Here is a 20,834-nt window from a genome sequence, read left to right on the forward strand (position 1 = left end):
CCATAAATTCTCCACACTTCCGCAAACCCAATCCCGCCCAGTTCCCTTAAGGTGGGCTGCCTGGACCAACAGAAGCTTGAACAGCGAAAAGAACGGGCGGAACAGCCAATCACGTTTATTTTTTCCCGGAAGGGGCGGCTCCCGGGACCGTCACTGACCGCGCAGCGCGCGATTGGCGGCTCCCGGGCGGTCAGCGGCGGCGGGAATTTTCGGATGTGTTGGATGTGGCCCGGGAGGCAGCGGTTGGGCTGAACCCAACTGGCGGCGTGGGGGGCGGAACCGGGAAGGCGAGTGCGCCGCAGACCCCTGGGCTCCCGCCTGTGGCTTGTAGAGCTCCCGCCTTCTTTCTTCTCCTACTCCGCCGGAGCTGCGGGGAAGCATGGATCGGTACCGGCCACGGCAGCACCCCGCGGCGCAGGGCTCGGCCGCCGGAGCCCCCTATCCCTCCTCCGCCTCGTTCCGCAGCTGCCGGGACAGCAAGATGCCGCGCAGGAAGGGCCTCCAGCACCCTCCGCCGCCCGGAGGCCCCGAGGAGCCTGGAGAGAAACGCCCTAAGTTTGTAAGTTAGGCCTGAAGCTGGGGGGTGGGGCAGCTCCCACAGTGCCGGTAGGCTGCGGCTCGGTCCCGGGTCCTTCAATGTCATTCAGCTCTGACCTGACTGACAGCGTGGGTGGGACCACAGGGCCTAATTGGGGGCTACATTTTGTTCTAGATTGTCAGAGCTGCCAATCTCTTCGTAGACTTATGACGGCAGGGTCCAATTCTATTTGGATCCTTTGACAAATACCCTGATCAGTGTGTTGCCCCAGAGTTTTTAAGGCTGACGTGAGAAGCAGTTCAAATGTCTGAATATTGACGTCATTATGGACTTCACATTTTTTTAAGTTAAACTTTTCCTTTCCCCCCCAGCATCTGAGGGTATGAGATATATCAAAGTGAACTTTTAGGTGATAGTATTTCTTTTTCTGCTTAATATTTAAATTCCAAGAAGAATTTTAAAAAGTAGATAATGATTTTCCAAGTTGAAACAGCTCGTTTAAAATTGGCGGGTCATGTGGTCACTGCTAAAGAATGTTTTGTTTAGTTTGGAAAGAAGTCTAAGTATTTGAAACCTGCTGTTCTGGTTGCTTCTCTGACTCACTTCAACAGTCAAAGGAAGTGTCATGATTAGCGCCTTGTAAATCTTTCTGTTGGCATCAACTAGTGAAAGAATAGACAGTGAAGATTGTTTTGTTGTGTGTGTGTAAATAAATCACAAATTAATCACATAGAGAGTGGATACATTTGGGGTGGGACCAACGGAATTGAAAATTTAATACTAACCCCTCCATTTTACTTAGGAATATGGAAAAACATTTTAGTCATAGGTGAAATTTTACAGCACAGCATGTGCCTTCTGTGAACAAATGAAAGTTGTTAGGAATGTAAGTCAGGATACACAAATTAAGGGAATAAAGTCTTCTGGAGGAGGAGTGAGTAGCTACATATAACAATTAAAAATGATAGATGAATAAAACTGAGAGCAGAGCTAAGAGATGTATCAGAATACTGAAAATGAGGGACAACATGGATTAATTACACAAAATTAAGTATCAACATGGCCATAGGAATGGTGAAATTTCACAGGAGGATCAACTATGTTGTTGATTGTTATCTTGACAGAGCTGAGGAATAAATAAGATAGGGTTAGACTGGCAATGAAAGATTCTATCCCATATGAGAAGAATCCACTGGGCAATGACTTTTCTTCCTTTTACAGTTTACCATCTGGGTTAATGTTGTCATTCCATTTTGTCTCCGACTTCTGTGCTCTGGAATACATGAAGTGTAATTTGCTGTGACTCATTCCAGAACGGAGGTCATGAAAACAGAACCTAAGATAATATTTAAGTTTAGTTTCCTTGAGAAAAGTATCAGGTGATGTGAGTTCTAGGGTCTGTGCTGTTTTTCATTTCTTAGGTATTTTGTAAAGATGAAAAAAATGTCTGAAGACAACACTTTTAAGCCTTAAATTTAATAAACACATCTAAAATACTGTGTGTGTTTTTAGATAGGGGTCTGATTTGAATCAAAACTTTAAATTAATTTAGAAGTAATTTGGATTCTTTGTAATCTCACAAACTAATTTAGATTCTTGCTTACATGGTAATTTCTTGGTATTTTACATTTCACTAATTTTGTTATCAGCTCTGTCTAATCTATTTAAGTTGTGAATATGTGTGTTATCAATTATTTTTTATTTCTGTAAGTTCCATTTGCTTCTTTTTCCAATCTGCCTGGTTACTGTATTCCTGATATTCCTTGTTTCATATTCCTTTATTTCTTTAGACAATTCCTACTTTACTCTTTTTATTCTTTATTTGGAATTCTGGTATGTGCATCTTTGAACTGTCTGACATTGACTTGCACCCATGGTAGCTTGGTCTCTCCCTCTGCGCTTGTTAAACTTTGTATTTCAATAATTTCAAATTCAATAATTTCATTGCTTTGTCTTAAACCTGTCTTCTAGGAGGCCTAACCGGGGAGGGTTTTCTCTGGAGATGATCTGAGTCTGTTTCCACCAGGAGCCTGGGGGTGCCACCTCCCTATTGAACTGGACTCTTAGAGGGCCTGGGGTTCCAGGCTCAGCTCTAACTCTGTCCTGGCCTAGGCTCAGTATCCCAATCTCAAGGTTACCTTCTGAGCAGCCCTTCCCAGTCTGCCTACTTCTCACTGTTCTCAGTCCCACTCCAGTAACACTTGTTAATGGGTTGGAGGGTGATCTTTGGAGACCACCTCTTCCTCATGAGATCTCTGCAATGCCTCAAAAAATGATTGTTCGGTTGTTCAGTCTGCTGTATTGCCAGACATCAAGTTGGTTCTTGGCTTTCTCTTGATTTGGGATGAAGTGATGCTAGCTAGCCTGAATCTCTTCAGGTCACCTAGTCATTAGGTCCTGTAGTTGCCTGGGGCAGCTGCTTTTGACTGGAACAAGTAGTGCGGGTTGGTGATGGGACAGGAGTAGGGATAATGTAGGTGCTTGGTGTTTGCAACCACAAAGCTACAGACTGGTAGTGGAACTCAGGGCTAGCCTGGCCACTGACTCCTGTCTTAGTGTAAGAAGGTAAAAGTGTAAAAGTGTAAAAATCCTGTTTTACTTTGAACCTGGATAAAGCAGACAAACAAATCCTTGTTTTCTACTGCATGTTTGGTTGTGGGCCTCAAGTTACTTCTGAATTGTTTATAAACATCTCTAGCATAGAACTTCTCCCCATAGATGTGTGTAAATAGTAGAAGTCTGTCTATTATAAACGTAGGATAGTTTGGCTGCGTAATGAATCAACTTCTTTTGGGCTGCTTGCGAACTAACCAACTTGGTTTCAGCAGGGAATATGGCAAGCAGTGTTTGTATATTAAGTTACTGGGATAGTTACTGGGAGATGGCTTGCAACCAGTGGAGGCTGGAAGGACAGTGCAAGAACCTGGGTGAAGACTGTGAAGGTGAATAGAATTCAGTAGGATCATTAAACTTGTACCTGCCCTAGGTCACAGCGTCAGTACCTGGACCCGAGTCCTATTTCCCTTCTAGAACAAAACAAAACAGTTTCTTACTCGTCATGAAAAGCCTGTCAGTGATTCTGGGCATTCCATTCTTACCTCCCACTATTAGAAACACACAGTACGCACAGTGGTGGCTACCAGATCCAGAGTGAGAGCAGGACTTGTGGCTTCTGGAGAAGTTTCCGTCCCTAGGATATGTGCCAGCCCTTTGAAAGGGGGCCAGTAAATTCCATGATCCAAGCTGGAAGAGTAGCTCTTCTTTTTCAATTAGGAATATCCTTTAAGTTCTCACAGACTTTAGTGTAAATCTGGCATCTATCTAATCATGGTTTCCATTGTATAGATTGTTACTGTCCAGTTATGTCATTACAGTACCATCAGTTTTGGTTGTGAGAGGTTTTTCACCATGTCCATTAATATCTGTATGTCTACTATGTTTGGTCATTGTTAGCAATAACAGTTAACCTTAGTGAGCCGAGCACTGTTCTAGGTGTTTCATAACTTTCAAGTGCTTTAATCCTTATAACAAGCCTATGAGGTGGATAGTATTAATTAGCCTTGTTTGCTAGAAGGGGAAGCTGAGGAACAGAGGTTAAATTGCCTTTGGTTGCACAGCTGCCAGTGGGTGAGGCTGGGATTTGAACCTAGGCAAGCTGGCTTCAGAGTACACATCCTTAATCCCTATCCTGTATTACTCTCCCATGCTAGTGGGAGTTTTACTTTTACTGTTTTACTGCTTCTTTTTTCATTCAGGAACCATTAACAATAGTTAGTAATGCCTTTCATGAATATAGAATTAGTGATTTCCTGATTATAGGCAGATTGTGAGGTGGGAAGAGGTATCAGGTTGGAGAACTTTTGCTTATTGTTCTGGGAACTTGAGAGTTGAAATCGTAGTGGGCTTGGTGAGAATAGTGCCTGCTCGCCTTATTTCCTTGGGCTTATTTGGAGGCAGGTGTGGTAGGCTGAATAATGATCCCCCAAAGTTATTCACGTCTTAACATTCACGTTAATTCCTGGAACCTGTGAACGTTACCTTATGACAAAAAAAGGACATTGCAGGCATGATTAAGTTAAGTTTTAAAAAATGGGGATATTTTCCTGGATTATCAGGGTGGACCCTAAATGCAAACACACTTCCTTATGAGAAGGAGGCAGAGGAAGATTTGACTACAGAAAGGGAGAAGGTGAGGTGACTACAAGGCAGAGAGATTGGGGTTGCAGCCACATGCCAAAGAATGCTGGCAGCCATCAGACACTGGAAGAGGCAAGGAACCCTTCTCCCGTATCGGGAGATCGGCCCTGCTGACACCTTGATTTTAGCCCAGTTGAACACATTTCTGCTGTTTTAAGCCATCAGGTTTGTGGTAATTTGTTACGGCAGCCACAGGAAACTAACAGCAGTTATGAGGATGACCACATTGAAAGTTTTGGTTTCACAGTTTATAAATGTATGTTTTAGGAGAACCGTCAGATTCATTTAAATCTCTTCCTGTGGTATCGTTTATTTTGGAAGATTTGTGATTTGAGCGAATATTAGATAACCACAGTTTGGTTTCCTGGAATAATGACTAGAACCTTCATTCATCTTGCTGTGCTGTATCATTATCATAAAGCAACTATGATAATGATACAGGTGATTTCTATGTGCTCTTTTTGAATTTATTTCTTCATTGAGTCCTCAGTTAAAGTGATTGCTCTCAGTTGTCCTAGAGTTACACTGTCAAGAATTGGAGATGGTGTTCTTAGTTGAAGGCTTTAGGCACCTGAGTTTTATTCATGTCAAAATTCCACCTAACCTAGCAGGCACTGAAACCTTCATAAGGTAAAAATCACTTTATTCAGTCCAGTCTTCTAAGTATAGTCGTCCTTCGTTATCCATGGGGGGTTGGCTCCAGGACCCTCCTTGGATACTAAAATCCATGGATGCTCAAGTCCCCTACATAAAATGGCATAGTGTTTGCATATAACCTATGCACATTCTCCAGTAAATCATTTCTAGATTACTTATAATACCTAATACAATGTAAATGCTATGTAAATAGTTGCTAGTGTGCGGCAAATTCAAGTTTTGCTTTTTGGAACTGCCTGGAACTTTTTTTCCCCAAATATTTTTGATCTGTGTTTGGTTGACTAGTCAGATTCAGAACCTGCGGATACAGAGCGCTGAATGTAAATTGCTCTGAATCATCCCAGACTTTCTTTTCTTCTATCCTTCTAACAGGAAAAATAAGTTTACTTTTATTTGTTAATAGATGATTTATCAAGAGAACAAAATATATCAAGTGGCTTTTGGGGAGTATATTTAGCTGCTGAAAATAGATAATATATGGTATTTATTACTTCTGGATCACTCTGGATCTTTTCTTTGTGAGTAAAAAGGGGTGGGAGCAGGGATAATTGTCTTAGATTTAGAGCAAGGCTTAATTGCTTTTTTCAAAGACTTGGGTCTTTAATTATGAAGAAGCAAACTGACATACATTTATTGCACTGTGAAACCTTGCATCTCATCTAGTCTGTCTTGTAACAATTGCTTCTGAACAGATGTTACCTGAAATACCTTTGCGCAGTTAGTAGAATGTGAAAATTTGTCATGTTTTTATTGTTGTCTTAAATTAACTCTACTATACGGCATAACTTTATTGCTGTGTCCTAGAATCTTTATATATTTACTGCCTTATAGATTGGATTTAAAATTGGCTTTTTACATAGAATGCAAATTAACCTGTGTGTAACTTGTTTATGCTTGCAGAATAATACAAGAAAAAACTGCTATGTATTACACTAATGTAATTGTCTTTAACTCAGCACATAGTATTCTCCAAACTAGGAATGAAATGAATGCTACAGAATATGCTTACCATCACACTCTGCTTGTTTATCCCAGAAACTAATTTGACTTTTAGGTCTATAAAATATAGATTAAGCATAACCTTTTACTTTATGAGATATTAAGGATCAAAACACCAGCTTTCTTTGAACAGGATCTACAAAGGTAACTTTCTCTCAATAGCAGCAGGGTGGCATTGAAATACCTTACCATTGGGAGTAATTTTCTCAAATAGCAAATCACATAATCATTATTAACTTAGAGGAGAATTTAAGAGTTTCAGTAAGTTAAGTTTTGGTGCTGGAGTATTCAAGTTTCTATCTAATTAATGAAAAGTACTCGGAAATGCTTTGCCATAGATTTTATTCTTCAAAGGACCCACTGCCAACCTTTCTCACAGTTTTTTGTAGAAGAGGCATTATGAATGATGTTTACAAGCAGTGACTTGTACCATTTTTAGGGCTTCGATTCCAGCTATGTCACATATTAGCTGTGTGAACTTGGGTGAACTTAGCCTCTCTCTGTGCCTGTTTCCTCATGTGTAAAATGGGGTTGTTGGGAAGATTAAAAGTTAATGTGATGGGCGGAGAACAGGACCTGTAACAGCACTGTAACCTCTAAATATTTACCGTTTATAGGTTTGTTGTTGTCATCATTAGTAGTAATAGTAGTAGTAGTACAATTTTGGTCTAGATTTTAGGGCATTGGGGATGTTACATTGGATATTGGAATAACTTTCTTATACTGGGAAATCTTAATTGGAGCAGACTTTTTCCTCATGTTGAGGCGGAGGCATTCTGTTCCCAGGTCTTATCCTGGCAGGTCAGGTGGTGACATGTGCATTGATGCAGACTTCTGATTCTTATTACTGAAAGGTCAGAGCAAGTTTCTGGAGCTTTCTGAGGGGTATGTTCTTATTTGTAAAACGAGCTTTATGCAACTATGAAACTTAGGTACCAACGAAACTTACAAAAAGAAACTGGCAAAGGAAATGACCTCAAACTTAGAAAAAAAAAATTCTTGTGATACTCCATTGTGGATTGAATGATAGTAAAAATGTTACTTATATATGTATCGATATAAAACCAAGTATAACTCTTTATGCTTATGGCTCTTTTACAAAACAGATTTACATATAAAATCCAAAACAAAGGTATCAAACCCATAAAATTTAAATTAACAACATTAATGTGATTGATAATTATTTTTGTTGAAATTAAGTCATCATTGTTGGATTTAATACGGGAAAGTTATGTGTGTGGTTTGCTGTTTTCCTTTTTGTCAACTTGACTCTTGGACAGAAATGGAATTCCAGAGCTGAGGAGGCTAAGCACAGACTGATGGCTCCAAAGATCTGGCTGCACACTGTTGGTGGAGGCCTGTTATCTAACATCCCTGTTATTTTCACAAGGTCTGGACTTGAGGTTCTGGGTGAAGTAATGAACTCTTATGATAAAAAGAAAAGAGCCATATGTAAATTTTTTTTTTTTTTTTTTAGTAAATTATATGAAACTGTTGATAAAGAGCAGAAAGAATTGGAGCCAAGACCACCAGCCTCTATATTCATTTTTCTCTTGAAATTTAACTTTCCATAGCTTTGGGTATATCGTTCCTTGAATAGTGTCATTTTGGAATTAGAACTTTTCGAAACTGAATTCTTCTTAAGTGCAGGAGCTTGTGAACTGTACGTGGCATGATGTCCATGTTGTTGGGCCTGCTGATACCATATTGGTAGAGCACACAGATGCAGGCATGGTCACCAAAAGTGCCTGATGGAACGTGGTTCTAGAGGGGTCATTCAGATTGTACAGAACGTGCTTGCTTTATTTCTAACGTTTAATATAATCTTGGAAAAATACAAAGTTTCAAAAGTCTGATAGAATCGGAGAGTCTGTGGAAGGGCCCTGCAGACCTCAGTTTGAGGAACCTGGAGATGCCGTAAGACAAGACGTTAGGAGAGTCCTTGAGCAGGCAGAGGTTTTGCACCTTTGTTTAGTCTTTTGTTTCGTGAAAAGCGAAAAGTGATTAGTAAGTATTTATCAGTAGTGAAGGATGCATACAATGTGCTTTAAAACAGTTTACCTCTAAGTGCTTTTCTAAGGGTCAACATTTCCCTTGCAATCTTTAAACAATATACTTTATCATACAAAAGAGATACAGAACACAGTGTAACTGCTCACCAGTAAGCTTCAGAAATGAAACATCATAAATTCTATTGAAATGTTCATTTCTTCCCTTTCTATTTATATCTCCTTATAATATTTACTCTTCATTTCTTTGAAGTAAGGGCTTACAGGATTTAATTTTTAAAAAATTTTGATTAGTATTTTTGTTGTTGTTGTGGGGGTTTCCAATATATCTCTCTCTCTTTTCCGTGAAAATAGATACATGAATGGAATTAATACCTAATAACCTTCTAATCCCTCCATCTTTTAGCATCATAGCCCATCTTAAATACCAGAAAAAAAGGGTATTTTTCCCTAAAAATAGATCCATGAATGGAATTAATATCCAATAACTTTCTAATCTCTCTATCTTTGAGCATCATAGCCCATCTTAAATACCAGAAATAAAGGGGGCACTGGGATTTAATGTATCAAACATGTACTAAGAGCATCCTGTGTGCTGAGGGCCTTGGGGTATACCCAAGTAGCTGTGGTCTACGTCAAACCTTCATGGATTAAAGATGGCTAAATAACCTGCTCAAAGCTCTCCAAGGAAATTATTGCTAATTCTAGGTCATTCTAGATGTTAAAAGAAAAAAAAAAGTATATGCCTTTTCTGGGGTTAAGGTGTAGAATTTCTTGAAACTCTCAGTAAGATACATGGATTAATCTAATTGTAAGATCTGTAATGTTACATTTCTTTAGCTAATTTTATTGTGAGGTGTCTTCCCAAGATGCGGGGGAGTTTATCCTATAATTGCTGCATTTTCCTGAGGCAGGCTGTTTATTTGGGTGTCATAAAAATGAAACTTTGTAACATTCAGTTTTTAACCAGGATTTACAAATTGGTGACATTGATTGTGGACTGTACTGTAGTATTAAACTGTTTTTGTTTATCAAAACATTGGATAGAATGCACTTCATAAAGACAATTACAATTCATTTCTAATGAAAAATTGACAGCCCGAGAAATGAACATGAAAAATAGAATGCACATAATCTACATTCAGAAACTCAGTATGACAGTTTCATTTCTTTATAAAAGGTGATGGTCTTCATTAAAACCATGTTCTAACTGCACTCATCCTATCTTCTGAGGGTATCATTTTGCTCTTATTGATATGTTATCTCGAGCCTGCTTTCAGTTGCTGTATGCATATGTTTGTAAGCTTTTGGAAGTCACTTTCTCTCATGGTGCTACCTGATATAGGCTTGAGCTTATGATGTGAACACTTGGCTAATTGAAAATCTATGCAAAACTACTCTTGTAACCTTACACCACCTGGTTCATTAATCTATTCATGATTAATTTTAATTTAAATAATATTGATATACCCTAAATGTCTATTTTATTTTTAAAAAAGATTGCAGTGGTGGTGGGTGAGGGCATGTAAAGACTACCAGAAACATCTGGGTCATTGGAGAACTGAACCTGCCGACTCAAGCTCCTCCAGGGGCCTGGCAGCGTGGCTTTAGAACACCCCCTCCAACTGGGGGTTTATCACAGTGGTTTATCACCACTGTGATAAAGAGGGCTTGGGCTGGATTCAAATATGGCTGTATGTCCTTGGGAAAATTAACTTCTGTGCCTCAGTTATCCTATCTGTAAAATGGAATAGATAATCGTAGTATTGTGACGATTAGTTGAGGTAATGCATGTTACAATAGCTTGGGCACAGAGCCTAACAGTTAATACATGACAGCTGTTATTCCAGATCTTTCTGGATTTACCATGTGGTTGGGACCCAGTAAACCTGTTGTAAGTTGAAAATATAATCAAAAATGCATGGAATATGCCTAACTTACTGAACATTACAGCTTAGCCTAGGCTACTTTAAACGTGCTTGGAAAACTTAACATTGGCCTATGGTCAAGCAAACTCATCTAACACAAAGCCTATTTTATAATAAAGTGTTGAATATCTCATGTATTGAATACTGTACTGAAAGTGAAAAACAGACTGGTTGTGTGGGTCCAGAGTGATTGTTTCTCTCGTGATCGCATGGCTGATGGGAGCTGCGGCTGCTGTCTGCCCAGCATCACGAGGGAGTATCCTACCATCTATCTATCACTAGCCTAGGAAAGGATCAAAATTTAAAATTTGAAGTGCAGTTTCTATTGAATGAGTATAGTTTTCACATCATCGTAAAGTTGCAACTTTGTAAGTGGGAGACTGTAGTTTTATTCTTTTGGTTCCTGAACCCCAAAATAGGGGAGATTCCACCTCTGTAGTGTTGAATTCTCTCAGGCTGGTCATCTTGAAGGGCATGTGACATGATCTCAGTTATTGACAGTATTTTGACCTTTCTTCTGCTTCCCCCTTCCCTCCTCCTTCCTCCATTCCGGCTGGACACCTGCATTGTGTCCAGGGACCTGACCTTAATTCCAGTGGGGAACATGCCAAGAGGCTTGGTCCCTGGCCATATATCCCCTCCTTTCTGTTTCATCTAGACCTCCATCCCTTGACCTTGCCTCTCTTTCTTTCTCTGTCAGCCTCCTGCTGACAACACTTGCTCTACACTAAACCCACACCCTATGAAAGTAACCCAGGGCTTCCTTTTGAACTAGGATGCCTTTACGTTCCTCGCCTCCTCAAACCTGCCATAAGGTAGAATATAAATAAATAAAGCAGCTCTGGCCTTCTTGTCCACTTGCCTCCTATCTCCAAGCCTGGAACAACCTGATAGGCTTCTCTGTGGCTGACCCGTGCTGCTGCATCCTGGTGGAAACCCCTCCAGCTCTGTGAACTGACGCCCTTAGACATCAGGAATCTACAGACTCACTGATTAGCAGGGTCTTCAGAGATGTTGATCACAGTCATCATCATGATAGCTATGCTTATTCAGCTCTCTTGGTGGGCTGGATACTCTTTTAATCACTTAGTCCTAATACAATGCTTTGAAGTAGGTACCCTTGTGTTACACTTGATGGAACTGAGGCAGGGAGAGAGGTTTGGGGATGGTCCTGAGGTGCTGCAGCTGGGAACAGGGAATGATGGATGTGAAAGCAGCCAGGCTGGGCCAGAGCCCTGGCTTTGAACTAGCTTTTTGGTTACGTCCTTTTTTACTTCTCTCAGCATTTATGCTGAGACTGTATGTATTCACTCTTTTTACCTTCTCTATGGGCCTGATTCCTTTTTGTTGTAAATCGTTTTTTAAATTGAAAAAGTAATGTGTGAAACTCTTAAAAAGCCCAACAGTGTATGAGTTCAGAGTGAAATTCACTAAGACTCCCTTACATCCTAGACCACCAGTTCAGATTTTCCCCATACAGAGGCAATGATGACTTTTATTATTTTCTTTTGGATCCTTTAATGATATTCTCTGTGTGTGTGAAGCTCCCACTTGATACTGCACAGGAACATGCCACAGCATTTGCTGAAATGATCTTAGAGATGGTTTCTCCTGACTCTTCACACTCACCTTGACACATTCTTCAGAGAGAAAATAAAGGCCGTACTGCTTGAACTGGCTCAATTTCCTGCTACTGCTGCTGTAATCTTCTATATCTGCAACTCTTCATCCTTTCTCTTCCAATATCCACAGAAGAAGTGTCTGTTTTTCTATTCAAGGTTAATCCCTTTGCCACTGATCTTGATCCAGTCCCATTCCATGAAGCTGTTTCACTCTTCACAGGCTCCATCCCGTAAGAATGCTCAGATATCTTCCATTCTGAAAGAAAAAGCAGAAGCAAAACCAAACAACCTCCCTCTCCAACTTTCCCATGACCCTGTGACCCACTCAATACCATGCTGTTTCCTTCCCTTATAGCCAAATTCTGTGAATTAGCTGTTTTCATTTATTCTGTAAATATTTGAATGGCCTTTAATACCAAGCATAGCACAGGTGGGTACAGTTTGGTTCTTGACTTCAAGAGGCTCCCATTTAGTCTGGCATGGAGAATAGTGGTACAGACCAAGTGTGTGGTATTACCAGGGAGTCCATATTGTGTAATTTTAAAGAACTCGGGCCCTGAAGTTAACCTGGGTTTAAGTCCTGGCTCTGAAATTGGTAGCTGTGTGACCCTGGGAAATTACTTTTGTTGTTGTTTGTTTCTTCATCTATGATGTGGGAACAGTAGTACCCGTATTATAGGTTAGACATGATGTTTCAATGTGTTATAATGGGGGTTAACATGTAAGTACTAAATAGCTCTTAGCTTGCTGCTGCTGTCATGATGGCATCGGCCAAGGGTAGGGTGCGCTCATAAGGGAGGGATTCAGACACCTCCCATAGGCTCCTCAACCTGTCTTTGCTTCTGTCATTCCACTGAAATTGCTTTGGCAGGTCAACAACTGCCAACCCAGTGGCCGATTTTCAAGCTTCGTCTTACTAGACGTCAAGGTATTAGCACTGATCCCTCACTTCTTCAAACCTTTGATGTAACTTATTCTTCTCTTCTAATCTTTGCTCATCCCTCTTCCTACCCTCTTAGTGTTCCCAAGTACTGTCTCTTTGATCTTTTACTTTTTTTACTTGATACCTCCTTCCAGCATGAGCTCATTCATTTCATTAGCTTTTACTACCACCTAGATCAGTGCTGTTAAGTACAACTTTCTGTGATGATGGAAATGTTGTGTTCTGCTGTGTCCGATTTGATATTCACTAGTCATATGTGGCTAATACTACCAAAGGGCTGACTTTTTAATTTGAATTAACTTTTGAAATAGCCATATGTGGCTAGTGGCTAATGCTAGACTTTGGCCCACAGTCATGTTTAAATGGACTGCCTGTGGCCTCAGGCACAGGCCATCTACAGGTCAGACTGCCTTCCAATGATGTGACAGTTTATTCCTGCTGGATAACTTGTACATCTTGTTCAGGCAAAGATGATACGCTTTCTTAGCCTCTGAAGCTACCCTCAATGATGGATTTATGAGCAAAACGACATCAACAATGACAGAAACAGGCATGGGATCACACCTGTTAGAATGGCTGTCATCAAGAAGAGAGAACAAGTGTTGGTGAGAATGTGGAGAAAAGGCAACCCTTGTGCGCTGTTGGTGGGAATGTAAACTGGTTCAGCCACTATGGAAAACAGTATGGAGGTTTTCCAGAAATTAAAAACAGAACTGTCATATGACTCATCAATCCTAGTTCTGGGTATATATCCAAAGGAAACGAAAACTGGACCTCTAAAAGGTATCTGGACTCCCATGTTTATTGCAGTATTATTCACAATAGCCAAGATATGGAAGCAACCTAAGTGTCCATCAACAGTTGAATGGATAAAGAAGATATGGTATATATATATATATATATACACACACACACACACAATAGAATGTTTATTCACCTGTGAGAAAGAAAGACATTCTGCCATTTGTGACAACATGGTTGGACCTTGAGGGCATTATGCTAAGTGAGATAAGCCAGAGGGAGAAAGACAAATACTATATGATATTACCTATATGTGGAATCTGAAAAAGAAGGGTGGGGGAATGTGTTAAGGGAGATGAACTTTGGGGAGATGAGTTAAAGGGTATAAACTTACAACCAGAAGATAAGTTCTGGAGATCTAATGTATAGCATAGTGATTATAGTCAACCATACTGTATCATAAACTTCCGAGTTGCTAAGAGACTAGATCTTAAGTGTTCTCCACACAAAAAAGAAATGATAATTATGTGAAGTGATAGAGGTGGTTAGCTAAAGCTACTGTGGCAATCATATTGCAAAATATAAATGTGTCAGATCAACACGTTGTATGTCTTTAACTTACACAATGTTATATGTAAGTTATACCCGCAGTCCTTGGTCATTTGCAATAGGTTATTAGGATCACTGGGGGCCTTCCCGTGCCTCTTGCTGTCAGCTGCTGACTTCCCCATAAACCTTGTTGACTCATTTTATTAGTGTGTTTGAATCGTGCGATGATCAATATGAAATGTGAAATTATGAATATGAATCAATATGAAACTGTGTTTTCAGAAGTCCTTTACAAATATACTTGGGTTATTACTAGAGAGTCATCACTGAAGTCTCCTTGGTGTTGTTGGAAGATTGCCAAGGGCAGTTTAGGCTGTAGTTTCTTGAGCCTGCAGCTTGACTACAGAAATTGGTGTGTTCAAAACCTAAGTTGTGAGATAGAATTTTATGTGTTGGAATTTCACTATGTCATCGTGTGACATAGTGTAAGTTTGATATAGTATTGGACTGCTCTGTATGTAACCCCATTCAAGGATTTTTCTCTCCAAATTCCCCAAATTTCTTTGGGTGAGAAGTGCAATGAAAAGTATTAAGGTGAGGAACCCATGTATTTCTGTGTGTGTAGCAGTGGCATGATGGTTACTTATGTTACATTATTTTTGAATCACTGAAAAGGGAAAATAAGTGACCCAAGTTATTTATGTTTTCCTCTAGAACCTATTGAATTGTAAACTCCTTCAGGGCAGGTGCTGTGTTTTATAGTTCTTTATATACCAGGCCGGGCATGATGTTTTGTTAGCTTAGATGCTCAATAATGATATCTGGCTTGGTTAGTATTTCTAAGAGATGTAAAACATAACCACATTTTATGTATAGCACTGGGACTGCATGTAAGAGCTGGAATTGTGCTCTTTTTCCTCCTTTTTCAGATATTAAATTTGTAAATATGCAATCACCTTTTTGACTTAAGTGACAAACCAATTTAGAGGGTAGTAATAAAAAGTAGTAATCAAATTATGCAGGAAAACTTAGTGGTGATTTAATTATTTAAAAAAGAGTTTAAACATCAATAATTTAAAAATTAAATTTTCTTTATTTAGCTTTTGCCCTGTAATTAATTTCTGACAAGTATGTGTGTGTGTTTTTTTGAATGAGATTTTGAAATGTGGATATTTTTGTGGCTCATGTTTAGTCTGATTTGGAAGGACATGGTGTATAAGGCTTGTGGCATGTACTAACGCTTAAATTCTACAAATAAAAATATAAAAACTATTGATTACATTTCTATTTTACACTTAAGCAATTTTAAAAAAAATAAAGGGGGAAACTCCCTAGCAAAACATATATTTTTGTGTTAGTCAGTTTTCAGAAATTACAATCCCCCCAGCTTCTTATCACCTCAACTTTTAAGATAAGACTTTGTACTCAGTGTTATAACACTTAATAACCGTTCAATTGGAATTATACTTATCTTTCTTTTTATTTATTTTATTATTTTATTTTATTTATTTTTTTGGGCTGTGTTGGGTCTTCACTGCTGCGCGTGGTGAGTGGGGGCTACTCTTTGTTGTGGTGAGTGGGCTTCTCATTGTGGTGGCTTCTCTTGTTGCGGAGCACGGGCTCTAGGTGCATAGGCTTCAGTAGTTGTGGCTCGTGGGCTATAGAGCACAGGCTCAGTAGTCGTGGCTCACGGGCTTAGTTGCTCCATGGCATGTGGCATCTTCCCGGACCAGGGCTTGAACCTGTGTCTCCTTCCTTGGCAGGTGGCTTCTTAACCACTGCACCACCAGGGAAGCCCTATGCTTACCTTTCTTGTTAAGATTTCATTTCCAATTCCTTTGCCTCATAAACAACTCAGAAACTGCTTCATTTCTACTGTAAGTCTTCCTCCCTAGGTTTGAAACAGCTGCTGTCCCACGGAGTGGCGAGGACTGAGGGAAGGGAAGGGAAGGGAAGGGAAGGAAATTGAGCCTGGGTTTGGGGTCACAGTGACCAAGGTTCCATTCCCAGCCCGGCCACTCATCCGCTCTGGCAGATCACTTTTGTGACACTCAATTTACTGATCGGTAAGATGGGATAATGGCTGATGTTTAGGATTGTTGGGTGTATTAGTAACTATGGTAATGCTCAATAGGTGACGGTGGAAATGGTGATGATGTGGGCTATATGATATGGGTACCTAGGGATCTATTTTGCAGTCTCGGGTTCTGTGTCAGTCAAGGCCTCTTTTGGCTTAAAGGAACATAACAATATCTAGTTTAACCTTAGAAAGGGCAGTTGTAAAGATGCACAGGGCTATCTCCTGGGATCAAGCACAGTGAGTTTAGCTGCTTCACTTGGATTGGAGCGGAGAACTGAAAACGGGCAGCTTGTCTCATTCCCTTTTCTGGGATCATACATTTTTGTGGTGCTTCTTACCAGGCATTGCTCCACTGTTGTATCTCTGCATTGTATCGCTTCTGCTACCTTGATTTTCACACAGCCAAGCCCAGAGTCTCACAGTTCCAGGTATACATATATGTTCTTGGTCCTGATTCTCATCTCTGAATCCCAAGTCCACATTTCTGGGAGAGTGAGGATTTAATTGGCTTTGCTTGGATTTAAGTGTTGAGCTCTGCTCACCTCAGCTGTGGCAGGGCTGGCTCACAAAGAATGATGAAGATTGCTGGTCCCACCCCTATGACATAGAGAAGGGATTGTGTGCACGAGACAGATAAACCCAACAGGTGTCTGCCATATCTGCACATGTGGGACTTTGGTGATGCTAGGCACTGGAAGACTGAGCTTGCCCAATTTAGTTGTTTCTAACCCTGGCTGTATATTAGAGTCACCATGGGGGTAGCTTAAGTACTTATGGCAGGCCCTATCTTTGGGTATTCTGATTCAGTTGGTTTGGGATATTACTCAGGTATTTGTATTAGGAAAAGAAAACAAAAGCTCTTCAGGTGATTCTCATATTCAGATTGAAAAACCACTGGCCTAAATGTTCCCTGCGCTGTGGTATGTCTAGGAGTTCAAAGATAAAGGAAACAAGGTCCCTGCCACTTTTAAAAAAAAGGAAAGAAGAAAAAAAAGACAAACCCACAAACTGCAAGACAGTGAGTGATCAATGACCCAAAGGAATTTTTTTTTTATATACACAGAACATTTTTATTACAGGATAGGGATATAGCACAGCAATAGCAGAAGGATATGCAGTGAAAGGGGTCTGGCGATCTCAGGCATAGGCTGACACACAGGACACGTGCTGTCCACAGGTCTTGAACCACCACCAGCATACATGCAAAGCATTTTGGTACCAGGATGCCCCAAGTCTGTTCATGCTGGGGGTCTCTTACCTACATGACCAGCTTCCCCATTACCACCTGAAAGGAATAAGAGGGACTCAGTGGGTCAACTCCTTTTTTTGGGTAACTTTTATTTATTTATTTTATTTTTGGCTGCGTTGGATCTTTGTTGCTGCATGTGAGCTTTATCTAGTTGTGGCGAGCGGGGGCTACTCTTCGTTGCAGTGCCCGGGCTTCTCATTGCGGTGGCTTCTCTTGTTGTGGAGCACGGGCTCCAGAGTGCGGGCTCAGTAGTTGTGGTGCACGGGCTCAGTTGCTCCGCGGGAAGATCGTGTGGGATCTTCCTGGACCAGGGCCAAGGAACTGTAAACAAAAGGGCTATGGGGGACAGAATTGGGATCTTCATTTCTTGATGATACTGAACGTTCACCCACCCTTACTGTAAATTTATATGTGCAATACCTACTCAGTCTGTTTTCTTCCCTCACATTGTATTCTCCCCTTTAGCTGTCAGTCTCCTGAGGCCCAGGCAACATGCTGGCTGTAGGGATGGTGCTGGGAAACTGCCACTGCTTGGAGTTCTCAGCCCCAAAGAAAAATCACAGCATGTGAGAGGCCCCAGCAGCTGAAAGGAGGGTGGTCCAATACAACTGACACCCAGCAAAGCAGAGCTGCTGGCAAAGTGGATTCAACTGTTATTTACTAGTTAAGTTGATTACTTATAACATGTTTTTATACATAAACATTTGTGACTGTTCTGTTAGAAGAATAAAAGCCCATGTCCTTAAGATGGCCTGGGATGGATCTGCCCCTCCTTCCTCTTTGATTTGTTTCATGTTGCTGTTGCCACACTGGCTTCCTCCTTCCTTGAACCCTAGAGGTGCTCTTTCCTAATGGCCTTTGTTCTCCCTGCTCTTTTATCTGAAACACTTTCCCTGATTCCTTAGTCCACTCCAGTCTGCTCAGATGCCACCTTCCCATTCAGACTTATGCCTACCCCAATTCCCACGTTTTAAATTGCAACCCTGCTTTCTGGGCCTGCCTTACTTTGTGCTAATTTTCATTTTTAGCAGAGCTCTCATCACCTTCTAACATCCTCTATAACTTATTAATGTGTTTGTTGTCTGTTCCCCAATAGAAGGTAAGCTTCTTTAGGACAGGAATCTTTGTTTTATTTACTGATGGTTCCCTTGTCAATACATAGAAATGTTTAATATTTGTTGAATGAATGAATGTTTTAGGAATCTGTCATTGTGTAAAAAGGACAAATTCTGTACTACCAGTTTTACCTAAATCATGGCTTAATTTGACTTTAGTTTTAGATCATTGCTATAATGTTTGCATGTTCCTTAGCAAGTATTTATGCACATATGATTAAAAATGCTGCCTTTTCTTCCTGTCAGCATTAAATACCTCTGTTATGGTGCTTATCCCACTGTCTTGCATTTTGGTTATTCAGCTACTTGTCTTGCTGCTCCTTTGGTTGTAAGCTCATAAGAGCAGGGACTGGGTCCTCTTTATATATATATATATATATATATTTTTTTTTTTTTGGCCCTAGACACCCCCCCATCCCTTTTGTCTCTGACTCTACCTCCTAGCACTCTTCTTCTTTTTTTCTTTTAAAATTTATTTATTTATTTATTTATTGGCTGCAGCAGGTCTTAGTTCTGGCACGTGGGATCTTTTGTTGCAGTGTGTGGACTCTTTGTTGTGGCGTGCGGGCATCTCTCTAGTTGTGGCGCTCAAACTCCGGAGTGCACGGGCTCAGTAGTTACGGCACATGAGCTTTCTAGTTGTGGCACATGCCTTCTCTCTAGCTGTGGTGCGCAGGCTCTTTGTTGCAGCATGTGGGCTTGTCTCTAGTTGTGGTGCGTGGCTTTTCTCTAGTTGTGGTGCGTGGGCTTCTCTCTAGTTATGGCGCTCAGGCTCCAGAGTGCATGGCCTCAGTAGTTGTGGCACGTGAGTTCTCTAGTTGTGGCATGTGGCTTCTCTCTAGTTGTGGTATGCAGGCTCTTTGTTGCGGTGTGTGGGCTTCTCTCTAGTTGTGGCGTGTGGCTTCTCTCTAGGTGTGGTGCGCAGGCTTCTCTCTAGTTGTGGTGCTCGGGCTCCAGAGCACACGGGCTCAGTAGTTGCAGCGTGTGAGCTCTCTAGCTGTGGCACGTGGGCTCCAGAGTGCATAGGCTCAGTAGTTGTGGCGTGTAGGCTCAGAGCGATTGGGCTCTGTAGTTGCAGCATGTGGACTCTCTAGTTGTGGCACGCAGGCTCAGTAGTTGCAGCACGTGGTCTTAGTTGCCCTGCAGCATGTGGATCTTAATTCCCTGACCAGAGATCGAACCTGCGTCCCCTGCATTGGAAGGTGGATTCTTAACCACTGGGTGGGTCTTCTTTGTATTTAATATAGTGTCTTGCACATGTTGGCAGCCTAATTGTATTGCGTAGTAGAAAAATAGGGTTATGAGGGACTTCTCTGGTGGTCCAGTGGTTAAGAATCCGCCTTCCAATGCAGGGGACGTGGGTTCGATCCCTGGTCGGGGAACTAAGATTCCACATGCCGCAGGGCAACTAAGCCTGTGTGTTGCAACTACTGAGCCCCCGCACCCCAACTAGAGAGAATTCCGCATGCCGCAACGAAAGAGCCTGCGTACCACAACTAAGACCCAACACAGCCAAATAAACAAACAAACAAATAAAAAAATAAAAGAAAAAAGAAAAAAAGGATTATGAGACTAGGTCTTACTTGAACAATCATGTCTTATTTCTTATACTTTGTTATCATGTCTTCATTTGCATTGAGTTATCAAGTGAGTGGTATTTACCTTAGCTTTCTTTTTTCAATTTATTTATTTATTTTTGGCTGTGTTGGGTCTTCGTTTCTGTACAAGGGCTTTCTCCAGTTGCAGCAAGCGGGGGCCACTCCATCGTGGTGCGTGGGCCTCTCACTATCGCGGCCTCTCCTGTTGGGAGCATGGGCTCCAGACACGCAGGCTCAGCAGCTGTGGCTCACGGGCCCAGTTGCTCCGCGGCATGCATCTGGGATCCTCCCAGACCAGGGCTCGAACCCACGTCCCCTGCATTGGCAGGCAGATTCTCAACCACTGCGCCACCAGGGAAGCCCTACCTTAGCTTTCTTAAGATGGCATGAGATAGTTTACATTTATAATAAGGAAAAATGATAGATTTCTTTTATTTCTGACATTAATAAGTGTCAAAGTAGAAAAATAAAGCTAAGTCAATATATTATTGTTGCCACAGAAATTGAATTTGTGTCAAAAGGATTTGTGCTTGTGATGTAGTGATTCATATAGTTTTCTTGGAATTAAGTCTCTAGCAGGTGACAACATCAATAATTCACAAAACCAAG

The 20,834-nt window shown here is 41.0% G+C and overlaps 1 protein-coding gene across 4 annotated transcripts in view; it reads left to right on the top strand.

Moving 5' to 3' along the window:
- Nucleotides 1-379: 379 nt before the first annotated feature.
- Nucleotides 380-20,834, top strand: part of DIAPH3 (diaphanous related formin 3) — a gene marked incomplete at both ends in the record, with an annotated part of 549,577 nt that continues 529,122 nt past the window's right edge. For all 4 annotated transcript variants that reach the window (XM_082675745.1, XM_082675746.1, XM_082675747.1 and 1 more), the window contains one exon: nucleotides 380-559. In XM_082675745.1, the coding sequence (XP_082531871.1) occupies nucleotides 380-559 (180 nt within the window). The remainder of the gene's footprint in view (nucleotides 560-20,834) is intronic.

The sequence above is a fragment of the Grampus griseus genome (assembly GCF_964374135.1).
Source record: "Grampus griseus genome assembly, chromosome: 18".
In the NCBI taxonomy this organism is placed as follows: Eukaryota; Metazoa; Chordata; class Mammalia; order Artiodactyla; family Delphinidae; genus Grampus; species Grampus griseus.